At 36.4% G+C, this 14,746-nt stretch overlaps 1 protein-coding gene across 4 annotated transcripts in view; it reads right to left on the bottom strand.

Annotated features, from left to right (window-relative positions):
- Positions 1 to 2,498: 2,498 nt before the first annotated feature.
- The window catches only part of LMO7 (LIM domain 7), a 102,202-nt gene continuing 89,954 nt past the window's right edge, over positions 2,499 to 14,746 (bottom strand). For 2 of the 4 annotated variants that reach the window (XM_049778944.1, XM_049778945.1), the window contains exons 23-28: positions 14,357 to 14,409; positions 10,782 to 10,995; positions 8,172 to 8,453; positions 6,082 to 6,190; positions 4,648 to 4,750; positions 3,163 to 3,265 (exon numbers count right to left, since the gene is read on the bottom strand). In XM_049778944.1, the coding sequence (XP_049634901.1) occupies positions 3,243 to 3,265; positions 4,648 to 4,750; positions 6,082 to 6,190; positions 8,172 to 8,453; positions 10,782 to 10,995; positions 14,357 to 14,409 (784 nt within the window). In that variant the 3' untranslated portion in view covers positions 3,163 to 3,242. Of the gene's footprint in view, positions 3,266 to 4,647; positions 4,751 to 6,081; positions 6,191 to 8,171; positions 8,454 to 10,781; positions 10,996 to 14,356; positions 14,410 to 14,746 lie in introns of all 4 variants that reach the window. The other 2 variants (XM_049778947.1, XM_049778946.1) reach the window with 2 other exon arrangements.

Below are 14,746 nucleotides of genomic sequence, written 5' to 3'. Positions count from 1 at the left end.
GTATCCCTTGCTATATTAATAGTGTCTGAAACTGTGCCTCACTCAGATTCTTTTCTACTTTTTTTCAAATCACCATGAAATACAATCACTCTAGATATTTGAATAAAAATTGTTGAATGTCTCTTACTATGAGTGTCTTAGGAGGGAAAAAACAATTCTAAAACATGTTTTGACAATTTGTATGAAACAGAATTTTATTCTTAAGTAAGATTGTTATAAACAAGAGGAAAAGTCAGAAGGAACCCACTCAGAAGAAAAATCAACAGGCTACAATGAAAAGGCAAAAGATTTAGCTGAAAAAGAGTAATCATCAGAAAAGGTATATTTTTTTAGAAACTAAAATGCTCTAAGAATTAAATGTTACAACCAAGCCAAAAACAAATAGAAAGAAAAAAATCAGAAACTGAAGGAGCCATTTATGAATTTATTCAGCTTCTTAATACTGAGGATATTTTTGTCAGACACAGAATAAAGCAATGGAAATCTTTCTGAGCAAACATGCAATGAGCACCAGAATTGCCTGTGGGAGTTTCAGCTGGAAATCACTTTGGCAAGTCATCATGATAGCCTTAAAATTACAATCCTGAGTCAATGATCCCATTCTTATGACATTAGGAAGCAATGGAAATATTATAGAACTCATCAATAAATATACTTACACTTACCATAAAATTCAAAAATTAAATATTAGAAACAACTCTTAGACATACACAGTAGAATCATCAACTAAATTAAAGATGTCAATTCACAAACCAATGTTAACTAAAAATAGAGGCTAAGTAACTATACACAGAATGAGATCTGATGTAGAGCTCCTACCGTGGAATTTTGAGTAGTTTTTATACTCTAGTATGACAATTTTTTTCAATAAATACAATATTTTAATAAAAACAAAAACCAAAAAAAAAACCTAGATTTAAGTATATTGTATCCCACAGTAGACCTTCTTATATCATACCCTAGAACTAATCCATTCACCTTAATATAAAAGATTCAAGTAAGTTTATATTTTTGCTCAAAGCACATTATGATTTTACTTGATTAACTCATTATTGTTGTACAATATTATGAAATTTCAGGGTCTGGCTTCCTATGCTTATATGTGTACAGTTATAAGCATTTCCACCCACCAAAGTTTCAGTGTCACCAATCCTCTAGACCAGGGGTCTCAAACTCGTGGCCCATGGGCCATTTGCAGCCCCCCGTACAACATTTTGTGGCCTGCAGCCGGCCTTCAAATATCGCAGTATTCGCGATTATTCGCTTACCGAATAATCACAATAAAAATCGCATTAGTAAGAAAAAAATAGCATTAAACATTCACATACCCCGAGCAGTCCTGTTCGGGGTATGCATATGTTTAATGCGAATTTTTGTGATTTTTTTCTTACTAATGCGATTTTTTATTGCGAATATTTGGTAAGCAAATCCCTTATGCGGCCCTGCCTCACCCCGACTTTGCCTCCTGTGGCCCCCAGGTAAATTGAGTTTGGGACCTCTGCTCTAGACCCTCTGATCATTTCTCTCAGATAACTCAGTTCCCTCTAGTTCCATCACAGACTTTACCAAGTCTATGAATTAGTTTTATTATCTATTGGCTAGATTGTTGACTTTAGTAATTCAGCCATAATCACTATAAGTTTCATCCATTTTTTCCCCACAATTTCATTATTTTAATGGCAGACCTGTATTTCACTGAATATTTGTACCAGTTTCTTTCTTCAGTCATGTTTTAATGGACATTCAGGTTATTTTGGCTATTGTGAATAATGCAAGTTAATATCTTGAATTCTGACATCCAAATGTTCATGAAATTGTATGTATATTATATTACATGATTTTTTTACCATAAAGAAAGCAAACATTTTTATATAAATGATTCAGTCACAACTTTGGTCACAACTCAATATAAAATGTTTTGCATTCAAAATGTAAATTTCCATCAAATAAAAGTTCTCCACAAGAATATTTTAGATATGGGCCAAAGCATTAGTACAGAGGGAAGGAAGCTTGCCTTCTATGTGGCTGACACCGGCTTAATCCCCAAGCATCCTATATGATCCACCAAGCCCACCAAGATTGATCTCTGAGTGCAGAGCCAGAAGTAAGAACTAAACATCTCCAGGTCTGCCCCCCACCAAATAAAATTCAGTGAAGGGCCAAAATGAGGCATTCATCTTGACTGTGGCCAACTCAAGTTTGTTTCCTGGCACTCCAAACATATGGTGTCCAGAATACCACCAGGATTATTCCCTGATCACAGAAGCTATGAACACCATAGGTGTGGTACCCCACAAAAAACCTTGTTTAGTTAAAATAGCAAGATAAAGATGATAGTTTTAAAGGTCTACATATTTGTCAAATTGTACAATTTAAATAAGTATAGCTTATAGGCCATATATTTATCAGTGTAGTTAAATCAACATATAAAATGTAACTTCCTGAATATGATTAAGGATGAGAAGAAAAATATACACACATACACACACGAAGAAGCATTTGTTAAATGCATCACCAAGTTTATTTACATATTCAGCTGATGAGAAAGGCTCCCTAGTTTCTGGATAAAGCTCTTGTATACAGATTATGTTGATTCTGCATTTATGAAAAGCAACGATCTTCTATTGGGATTTCTCAGCAACAATTCTCATGAAGACAGAGCTCTCCCCAACAAGCAAATAAAATGTTATGGAAGCTAGAGTCGTTTTAAAAAGTCATAATATTACATAGATAGAATACAGAAAATGAGTTTAGGGATGGATATTGGTGAAATTTCCCAAGTGGTTCTGTATTAATTTAGTGTACATTATAATAAAAAGAGCAAATGCAATTACATATTTATATTAACTATTTCAAATAATGTCTCAGAACCTTTTTTTTAAAAACAATAAAATATCCCTCTTCAAAATTCCACTAAAAAAGTCAAATGAAATCATTCACCTGAAGCGTTTTAAACACATTCTTTTTCTTGTGCTTTAAAGATGAAGCTGAAAAGTAAATACTGCACTTTTCCCCCCATGTATAATTACCTTCTTATAAATAAACAACAAAAATACAGGTTCTACCAACACTCTAATGTTCTGGTGTAATCTAACGAGGCAAAAAAAAAAAAAAAAAAAAGAAAAGGAGGGGTTATTCTTTAAAAAAGTCAAAAAAGACATACAACATATATTTATAGATCTCTATCAGCAGAAAACACCTCTTCTTCTATCTGCAACAGTGCTTTCGTATGGGCGCTTACATCACATGGCAGTTGGCCGGCCAGCTGATCAGGCAAGGAGAAAAGAAAGAAGAGAACTTAGATTCCAAAACCCTTGAAGAATGCCCCAGAGATTCAGAGCAGTTATCACTCCCAACACAGCCAGCCAGAGGCAGAGAGAATAACCTTGTCATTCTCTCAAGATAAAGTGAGGCAAAGCACAGCCTCTGGACTCTTGAATTCCTTATTTGTAAACACAGACTAAATAATGAACTATTGATATAGAGAGAGGTTCCACTCAACTCTGTTATTTTTGTATTGGAAGAGAGAATCATGGGTGATTGCTCCATGATGATTCCAGAAATCAATTCTCTTTGGCTTCAGAATGTGATGGGAGAGAGCAAGAAGTGCACACATATACACACGTCCCCTCCCGCCCCCCAAAAGCCCAGCCTTGCTGCTCCCCAACTTCATGGTAGCCTCCAGGAAAGGGGAAGAGCTTGGAGCCCACAACAGGTAAGAGAAAGATGAGTGGACTTTAGCCACTTTCAAAGCACTCTTCACAGAAAGGGCCACATAAATACCTCAGAGTTCAAAAGCAAATGGATTTTCTGATACCACTTGTATGTAACACCCTTTCACAATAAGGAAGAAACACATGTTACCAGCATCAAGGTTAAAAAAAAAACAAAACAGTGGTAATGGTTGTGTTTATGAAGCTCTAAACATAAAAATTCTAGTCACACAAACCTGTTTCATAACACACTTGCAAGGAAATACATGCCTAGTCCTAAAATTGCATGGGAAGTTACAAAAATACTCTCAACTTTTTCAAGTGACATTAAACCCCAATATTATTATTGCTAAAATAATCCCAATATTATTATGATGGGAATTATATCTTTTATATCTATTATCTATATTGCATAGATAGTAGCTAGATAGTAGCAAAACATATAATGATTATTCCATCTCTATCACCTTTCAAACCATACTTGTTAGAACTTGTGATAATTGAAATAACATATTTGAATCCCATTATTAAACCTGGAAATGAGCAGATGATGAGGGGACACTCAGCCAATCACAAGATGACAGTTACAAAGAAACTCTTTGTAAATATTTTAACTCATTCCTGTCAACTTTTAGAAGTTTCTCCAGACTCAAAGCAGATGGCGCAGGGACACTGTTCTACATCTTGGGCACAGACCCCACTCCAATTTCTCAGCCCACAGTCCACCTTTATCTGGGAAGACTTGGAAGATACTGGACCATTTCCTGACTGCACAGCCTGAGATTCCTAAAAGTACAGCCTGAGATTCCTAAAAATTGGAAGCCTTCTAAGGCAGGGATGTCGAGGGAGGGATGGCTGTAGGATCAGGGAAAGGCAAAGGAACTCGGGGTCGACTTAAAAGGGAAGCAATTTTCTCCTTGATTTGCTCTCTTACATTTGAATCTGAGATAGCAGTCGTTGCAGTACAGCTCATTGTGTCTGATTCTGACTTCAGCTCCTTTGGTGGAGCCTCCGAGGTCACGCTCACAGGACACGCACTAAGGAGAGAAAAAGAAAACCTGTAATTGTTCAACTTAAGAACATTTGTTAGAATTTCCAAGAAAAAAAAAAAGAGGAAAAGGAAAACAATAGTCACAGTACACAGCTTCTATGCTCTTAGATAATGTTTCAGCAAAATAAAAAAAAAAGACCAAAATAAATTAGTAGATTCAAATCAAATCAAGTCCACCAGATAAGATAGTAAAGAATTCATAAACTGATTTTAAGAACTAATATGGCCATTCTAAATAGACCAAGACAGCAGACATGATTCCCTGATTAGCTGAAAGATTCCCTGATTGGCTGTTAGTCCTCATTTCTCCCAGGGAATCATGGTAGGCTAAAATAGCACATTAATAAAGCTGGCATGAAGCTGAGGGCTGGGTTTTTGGCAGGGCACTTGGAGCAAACTACACCCAGAACCCCCTGTACCCAGTATGCAATGGAGTCCTTCCTTCCTATGTTGGCCCCATGTACTCAAACACTAAGAATTTTTGGCTTTTCCTGCTCTACTGAAGAATAACCCGGCAAGCTGAAAACAAGCTGTAGCCTGCAGGATCCCAGGAACAAATACAGGACTATCTCCCTGGCCCAGTGCAATTCAAGAATCAGAGGTATATTCAAAGACATTTTTTACTGTGAAATACTACAGTATTATATTACAATATTACATATCACTGTTCTTGCACATAATCAAACCTTAGTTCTTGATAGTGCAAAGAGCCATAAGAGTAAGCAGGCTATGCAATTATAAAAAATATTTGTAGATATGTATGTGAAAACTACTTTCTTAGGGGAGCAGAGGAATAGAACAGGGGTTAAGATGCTTGCTTTGTATGTGGTTGGCCTATATTTGATATCTGACACTATTTATGGTCTCTTGAGCCCTACCAGAAGTGTTTCCTGAACACAGACCTAAGAGTAACTCCCAAGCATATCCAGTTGTAACCCATGCCCAATTTTTTGAAATAACATGATAAAGAGTTCATTTTGCACTCTCCCTAGTAAAGGTAGGCTTTTGGGCAATGCTATAATCACCTATCTAGATTTGTTAATAAAAGTGAAAAATTACATCTCAAGTATGCTTATGACAGCGTGTTAGAGCAAGCATTTACACACTATAAGGAATACGTACTATTTCTACATTTAATTTATGAATTTAGTTTGACAATTAGGCAGCAGCAGGCAATGCGCGACCTAAAACGCAGCACAGACTGACAAACATAGCACCTAGCTTGTTAGTGGCATGTCCACACCCAGCGCTCAATGAAGCCATGCGCTCTTCCAAGCAAAGCTTTGCGGGCCCCCAAGCTGTTTGGCTGAGTCTCACCTTAAAACAATGTAAATGATAACAAAGACCCAGGGACTCGATGATCATGGCAGCTCCTTTGCCCAGAATGTTATTACAGTAGGAGCACACACGCTTCCCACTGACTGACCTAGACACAGAACAAGAATGGAATGGAGGCTTTCATCTGTGCAGTTTAGAGTTAAAACTTAAAGTACATCCCCTGGTACTAACGTGAATGATTTAGGCAATTCTCTAGATATCTGTGTGAGAACTTTAAGCACCTAACTAGGGTTTGCTTCTATAAGATTATAGCTTGCCTGAGCCCCATAATAGCTCTGGAGCCTTTGACATCTAGTTCCATGAGTGAACACTCTATTGAATTTGGTATGCACTTTATCACACAGTCCTATGTGAAGTAGTTGATGGCCTCACCTCTGCTCCATCCTAACTTGGTCTGGACAGGTAAACTTATTCAATGGGCACAACACAACTCACATTATCCCTCACATGGGAACACTAGGAGACAAGCCCCAACTTCTTTCAAGACATTGAACAAGCTTCTTCAACCACCTTCTTTTTGCCCTCTTCTTTTCTCAGCTTCTCTCTCAGCACCCACTGTTTTATTTATTTACTTATCTGTTTGTTTGTTTTTGTTTGTTTTGTTTTTGAATTTTGGGCCATACCCGGTGACACTCAAGGGTTACTCCTGGCTATGCGCTCAGGAATGGCTCCTGGCTTGGGGGACCATATGGGACACTGGGGGATCGAACTAGGCTAGCGCACACAAGGCAGATGCTTTATCCCCTGCGCTACCCCATCCTGGATCAGCCACATGCAAGGCAAATGCCCTACTATTGCACCATCACTCTGGCCCAACACCCACTGTTTTAAGCACAATGTCAGTGCTTTCCTGACAGTGCTGCTGGCTCCAAGCATGGCCTCTGTGGAGAATGAAAGGAAAACTACCTACAAGCAATGTAGGCAAAGGACACTTTGGGACTATCCTTTTGCTGCCAGACTTATCTTTGCTCCACGCTGGAAGTATAAAAGGGCACCAGCCATTGCATTCCACAGCTATAATAAAAGTCAGGGTGGTGATTGCTCACTAGAGGCCACTGTTTGTTTTTAGGGCAAATAAATTCCTTTGCCTTCCTCTCCCTCAATAGTATTCATCCCTTTCTCTACCTTTACCCTCACCCCCTCTCTTAATTCCAATCCCTAATATATTCTTCATTGTAATATTTTAGACTGATGAAATATAAGCTTTCCTCATTATATCCTTTACTTGATAGCCTTGAATACTCTGATATAAATCACTATATTTCTACATTTTCAGGATTTGTAATGAAATGTATTCCATGCCAGTATCCTACCCTTTGGGTGAGAGCAAAAGTATCGCTATACCTGGCTACAGAAGGCATAAGTGATGTATGGAGAAGTGGCCAAATCTAAAAATCCAAAGCATCCTGATATAAGGATCTCACTCTAAAGGGAAGTTTTCAAGGCCAGACTCATCTTTATAACTTTTTTTATTCAGCCTCCGACAACTATGAGCTATAGAATATAGTTGATGTGGCCTGAGCAAAATATTGCTAAGCCAGAGAAGATGCTATGGTTTTGGTAAATAAAAACCCCCAAAAGGCACTATATTTTATTCAGCTTGTTAAAATTTCTACAGATGGAGTTCACATAGGTTGCTATCTTTTTTTTTTTAACACTCAGTTCTTATGATCAGTTTGTATTATGACCACTTTAAGAGAGCTAGGCATTTTTGCAATCCTACTTTTTCTCATAAATCTGAAGTGCACTGGGGACATTGCTGTGTAGCTGGATGAGTCCCCACTGAGACCTACTCTGGGGCATCTAAGACAGTGGCTACAAGCACAAGCAAATGAGATGGCAGCAATGATGTGACCATTTTTAGTCCCTCCAAGATAGCTTCATGAGACATTCATCAAAGCTCTGGAGCTTGCAATGGAAAGGCATAAAGAAAACTTCCTCTCCCTGACTGAAGGAAAAAACACTGAAAAAATAAGCCCCTTGCTCTTTCATTGGGAAGCTTAGATAAGATTGGGGGGAAATGCTAATGGCAAAAACACCCTGAAAATTAAGGAGAAAAGGACCCTCACTTGTTTCGCAGCTGAGAGCCTGACTGAGTCGCTGAGGGGGACTGGCTGCGTGGGATGGGGGACGGGGCGCTGGGAATTATCACAGATCCTGTGGAAGGTGGGGGTATGCTGGAAGAGGGTGTCCGCATGTAGGCTCTGTTTGACGTGGACAACATTTGGGGTGGCGGCCGGCTGAAGTCTTGAACCGAGGAAGAAGCGTAGACACCAGTAGACTGATGGAGCCATGGGGCCTGTCTCCAGGAATGGGATCTTGGAGAATCTAGGTTATCCAGAGACTCACCCCTGAAATACAGAACAGAGTATGCTGAGGAGAGATCTATTTCACTTCAGTACTGTCGCTAAAGTGTGTACTTTTTTAAAGTTATTATAGTTTGGGAAAGATAAAATTGTTCTATTGACAGTTATGTTGTACCTCATCTCCCACCAACAAAGTCCCTAGGACCCATCAATACTGATCCACTGTTCCTCCAGTCGGTTTTCATCAACCCACCCTCCACTGCTAGCAATTCATTTTGTAATAAAAGGTCAAAGGTTGTCATTATTCAAGATTTTTTATTTCCTTTCTTGTCTCTCTATACCATAAATGATTAAGAACATCCAGTATTAATTCTCATTTTTGTCTGATTTCACTTAACATGATAATCCATTCACATTGCTTCAAATAGCAAGGTTTCGTCTTTTCTTAGATGCTCATTTTATGTGTCTAATAAACTGGATTTAATCTAATAAGTAAATTTGTATATTAAGCCTACTTTTAAGAAATTTCTTTATGTCAAAGCCATCATGAGAATTAACATGTAATTAATTTTTCTTTTTACTTTCCAGTTTAAAGGTAAAAGAGTAAACACCAATATGGAAAGAAAAATGGTAAGAATAAAAATACTTTAAAAATAAAATACTAAGTCAAAGAAGATATACATGTATCATTTAGATCTTTAACAATTCAGGCTGGCAAGACAGCTCAAAGGACAGGAGGACATGCTTTGTATGCAGAAGCCCCAGATTTGATCCACACCACTACTATGTTCTCAGAGCATGAGGTTCAAAAAGTAAAAATAATAAAAATTCAACAATTCAGTCATAACAATGTTAAAGTATTTTTATATCCAATTCCCAAAAATACTTTAACATTCACACATAACAAATACTAGGTTAGACACTGTCACAAAAATAGTAAATTTATTTAACTTTCATAATGCTCTATATGTTTTTTTAATCTCAGAGAAATTAATTTATAGCATAAGGTACTGAGTGATAAAACTGTCAAATTTGATTGACTTAAACTGATTCTCAAGCCTAATTTACTGATCATGCTAACTGTGAGACCCTCTGTATACAATATTATAAGCTTACATTCTAGAAATAGTCATTAGTCATTTCCATTTAAGTGATGTACACTTAAAATAAAATTATGAGAATATTTATGGTGGTTGCTGGGCCACATACAGCTGTGCTCAGGGCTTATTCCTGGCTCTTCATTTAGAAATCATTCCTGGCAAGATTTGGGAGATAAAAGTACTACAGAAAATTAAACCCAGGTTAACTGAGTACAAGACAAGGACCTACCCACTGTACCAGCTTTCATGCCTTATCATTTGTTCTTTTTATTTCTCCTTCTACAGTCAGTTCTTATCATTTTCTGTAAAGTTGTCAAGGTTTATTTATGATTGACCAAAGATATTTATATGCTCAGATTATCTTGTAAGTTTTTCTACAGTATATTAGAAAAATATTTAGCAATTCTTCCTAAATTAGCAACAAAGAATACTTTTGACTTTCATTTGCCCAAGATGTATTTTTTTAAAAGTCAGGGCTATAACCAGGGGTGCTCTGGATCAGGAGTGCTCGAGGAGACCACAGATCCAGAAACTGAATTTAGGATTAAAATTATTAAATTGAAATTACCAGATTAAATTAATTAAAATTACCAGATATGTGCTCTAACTCTTCATCTATCTCTTGGGCTCCCACTTCTTCCCATGAAATATTAATTTAAAAAGTTTCACACTCTCTTTCTAGGTGTGTCCCAAATACCTTTAAACACCACTCCAAAAGTTTATACTAAGATCTCTAACCCACAGCTATAAATTTACCTTCACAAAGTTAAAGAAATTAGATTTGCAGACTTAGCAATACCTGTAGCATGATTCCATGCTAACGTTGTCTCATTCTGAGCATTAAAGAATAAATCAGCAACCAAAACAGCATGAAGAGCAGGATACACCAAGTAACTATATAATAAATTATACTTCCATAGAGTTCTACATCCGGCTTTGCAGTCTGGTCCAAGATTTTTACCTGCTTAAACTAGTTTCTTTATAAAGAAAAGAAAAAAAGAACTAGTATCCCTGCCTCAAAAATATTTCTTCTGGGTTAAGTGAAAAATGTAAACAAAATAAAGGGTGTTTGTCATGTAAGTGGTACTCAGTAGTATGTTGATGACAAGTCTCAAAGAAACTCTTTTTCACACTCACCAAATCTCAGAAAGGTAAAAGACATCCTGATATCTGTCTAAATTGATAATCTGTTCAAAGTATCAATATGTCTAGAAATTAAATATTTGTTTCTCAGTACAAGAGAGGAAACAATTTCTAACTGTCTCGTATGTACCTGCGCATAATCCCAGGTAGACAAATAGGCTCTTTATTTACACTGGAACTGCGTTGGCGGATCCAGCTGTTGTCATTGTGGAGGGAGGTTCTCTTTCTCATTTCTTGAAGGATTTGTTGTCTCTCCAACTCTGCTCCTGACAGGACTTGTTCCTTCTTGAAGGTCCTTTGCAAGGAGCTTGTGTTCCCAATTCGGTCTACATATTTATTGCTTCCTAAATGAAAAACACAGCAAAAAGCTTTAGGATGAACACATCTGACAGTGCAGCAAAAACCAGTGACATTGTGTCCATAGGCTAATGCCATTCACTCCAGTAAGACTGCTGAGCCAAGATATGCAGCATTGGTCTCCTATTCTTGGAAATTATGATTTCAACCATGGGGCACACTTAGGAAAACAAAATGACTCCCTAAAAGAGGAAGAAAACACCAGCACAGATATAACAAAGTTCAGCTACAAAATGCTAGTTCAGAAAAGTTTCTCCTCCACTTTTCCCTTTCATCCTGAATCAAATCAATCATAGACTCATTAAATAACTGCAAGGAAGCTGGGAGCTATATTTAAATAAGGCTTATTTGAATACTTAAATACCTAGCTTTTAAAATGAGATTCACCCTTAACGATATAATTATACAGACATACTTATCATAAATAAGATTATCCATAACTATACATTTTTTCTAGCTTTTTTTCTACTCCATTACTATTTACATACATCTTTTTTGTTTCTTCTCTATTTTGAGCCCTAGTAAGCCATTCTCCTTGTCTAGAGAGAGGAATCTTCCCACATCTCTAAATTAAACTTGCTTATTTCTACAAGCTTCCTTAAAACAATTTTAGCTTTGAAAAAAGAGCTTCAGCTTTGAAAACACAAAGCATGGTCAAAAGCTAATCCAATGTAAATCAGTGTAATTTTATTAGATTATTATCTTAAAATAGTAAATTTAGGGTCCAGAATAATAGCAGAGTGGTAGGGCATTTGCCTTTAACTCAGCTGACCCAAGACTGACCTGGGTTCAATCCCCAGCATGGTCCCTCGAGCCTGCAAGGGGCATTTTCTGAGCTTAGAACCAAGAGTAACTCCTGAATGCTACCAGGTTTGGCCCAACTAACCCCCAAATTAAATTTAACGCTTTAGTTTTATTTGGTTTTGCCTTGTGGACTTTGTCCAACAGTATTTAGGGCTTACTTCTAGCTCTGTGCTCAGGTCTTTCAACAACCTGACAGTTTCCCTGAAGTGAACACAGACACATATTCATGCATCTCTAGACATTATACTGTAAAAATCCTAGGAAAAGTCATGATCAAATTGTATGAGTGAGAACATATTTAATCATGGACATGGCTTATGTAAAACTAAAATGATCCAAGTAATTCAAATGACAACTAAAAATAATCATAACATTTGCGTCTGGTCAAAGAAAGAAATAGCTAGAATTTGGATGCTGAATGTATGAATGACAAGACAAGTTTTAACTTGGAAGGATTTACTTTCATTGATTTTCTTGATTGTGTCTGATTTGAAAATATAATCATGATTTTGATGAATGCTCCACTTTAATTTGAATGAGGAAATATGGTATAAAGGTTTATATTCTTTTAATTTCCAGATTTACTTCTATTGTTTTTGTTTTGGGGCCACACCCATTGATGCTCAAGAGTTACTCCTGGGTATGTGCTCAGGAATCACTCCTGGCTTGGGAGGACCAGATGAGATACCGGGAATCGAACCCAGTCCTCCCTAGACTAGTACTTGCAAGGCAGCACTAACCTTACCTTACCTCTAGCGCCACCACTCCGGCCCCCACTTCTATTGCCAATCTTTAAAAATATAAGATGTTTTTCTAACAGTTCATCTTCCAGAAAGCAATAAGCAAGATCACCAAAGACATTTAATATACACCTGTGCTTATATTTTGTGCTTATATAAGAACAAGCTAATCTATGCATAGCCTGTTCGTTTGTTCATATTTTAAACAAAAAATATCCATTTTAAATGCACTATATAAAGCCAAGATTTGGGATAAAACATTTAATAATTTCACTTGCATGTTATTCAGGAGATTATAAGTAATAAGGAGTAGAATATTAAAATAAAAACTTCCATAGTGTCACAGATCGCAAATATTAATAAGAACATTTCAGAGATTCACACTTGCCCTGGTTATATATACACAACATGTTATTGTTTTATATATATACATATATATACATGTATATATTATGTAAAACCAGAAGAAAATGTGATGACTGAAGGTTATCTCTTTTAATCACAGATTAAACTACTTTTAATTTTAGTGATAGTAGGGGCAAATTCAGATGACAGAAAAAATAAAGAGGGTAAACCAAATAAAGAAAGGTAGGACAGTGAACCAAATCAGAAAGTATATGATATTCTGGGAACACACAGATCAATGTGAATATAGCTGAGAGTTCTTTAAGTGGAAGAACAGCAGCAAATAAAATGGAGAGTTCAATTAGGACTAGGGAATGTATTAGGGATGGGATCGTCAGAGATAGAAGAATCCTAACAGAAATGGTACATTCAACAAGCTTGAATCAAAGTTACAACTTAGCCTCTCCTAGACCATTCAGGCCCATAGATAAGCTATGTGAACCCTCCCCTTCTCTTTCCTCCTTTTCCTTCCCTTGGACTTTTTTTTTTTCCTGGCTCCCAAAGAATTGTACATTTTTCAATTTCTTGTCAGCACTTAAAATATAACAGAAAAACACGTCTTTCTTATTTCTCTTTTACAAAAGAGAAATTGACCATCAGTCTTCTATGCGCCCATAGGGCAGTGACAGGATGGCGCTAGCAACAGGCTTGCTGAGATGATGTCTACCACTGAGTCTACTTCAGGCATCCTATGGACCTTTACTTATTTATGAAACTGGCCAGCACCTGCCTGTGTCCAATCCTGGATGCAGGCCCTGCCTGAAATGTTTAGATATTCACTGGTGTATTTTTCTTAAGTTTAGCTATATGTGTTCACCAGAAATATACTTAATATTAACAATATTCACTTTCAGGTATTTTTTGCCAAATAATAGGGATGATGATAATTTTGGATTTTTTTAAATCATGTCATCTCAGTGTATAATTTGAAATCTGTGCATAATTAAACTCACTGGTATTCTCTTTAACACTTTTTCCTATATCAGCATAAGTTTCAAAATTTCCACAGATTTCACTAGTTATTTAATAAAATTTAAGAAATTTTTTGATCTTCCAAAACTCTCTCCATGATAAAATAAAGTCAAATTAGGTCCAATATAATTGTTTTTTTCTCACAAATGCTAAAAAAAGTAATATTTTAATTATTTATTTTAATGACTCTGAAATATCTTAGGTTTAAAAACACTGACCATGGGTGCCAAAGAGAACGCTCAGAATGTTGAGTTCATGGTTTGCATGAAGGTTTGATTCCCTGCACCACAGAGCTCCCCTAAGTATCACTAGGGGTAACCCTCAAGTATCAAAGGGTATGACCCCAAAACAAAAAATTGTTCATAACAAGTGGTGAAATAAATAAGAAATTCTAATTTTAAATTAAAATTTTTTAAATCACAATTACCATTTTTATTTATGGGAAAACCATCCAGTTCAGTAGTAGATCTAGATTTATTCCTGAAACACAAAAGACAATATATTATATGTCACATTAAGAACATTCTTTTCATATTTATAAAGTCAGAACACCAAAAGCACTGTTGGCTAAAACAGCTGATTTATATCTTATGTCTGTTGGGATCTCAACATATTTCCATACCAAGTAATTTTCTGTTGCATAAGCCAGAAGAAAAGTCTTTATCATAAAAAATATCTTAGATGATAGAACTAAATATAAACAACTAAAAATCCCCTCCAGGTTGTATGATCATTAAAACTGTGTATATTAATAAAGTTGTGCATTTTGAGTCCCTTTCAATCTCCACTTTGGAAGTGGTATAAGCACCTGTCATCA

The sequence above is a fragment of the Suncus etruscus genome, chromosome 8 (assembly GCF_024139225.1).
Source record: "Suncus etruscus isolate mSunEtr1 chromosome 8, mSunEtr1.pri.cur, whole genome shotgun sequence".
NCBI lineage: Eukaryota > Metazoa > Chordata > Mammalia > Eulipotyphla > Soricidae > Suncus > Suncus etruscus.
This window is presented reverse-complemented; position numbering and strand designations above follow the sequence as displayed.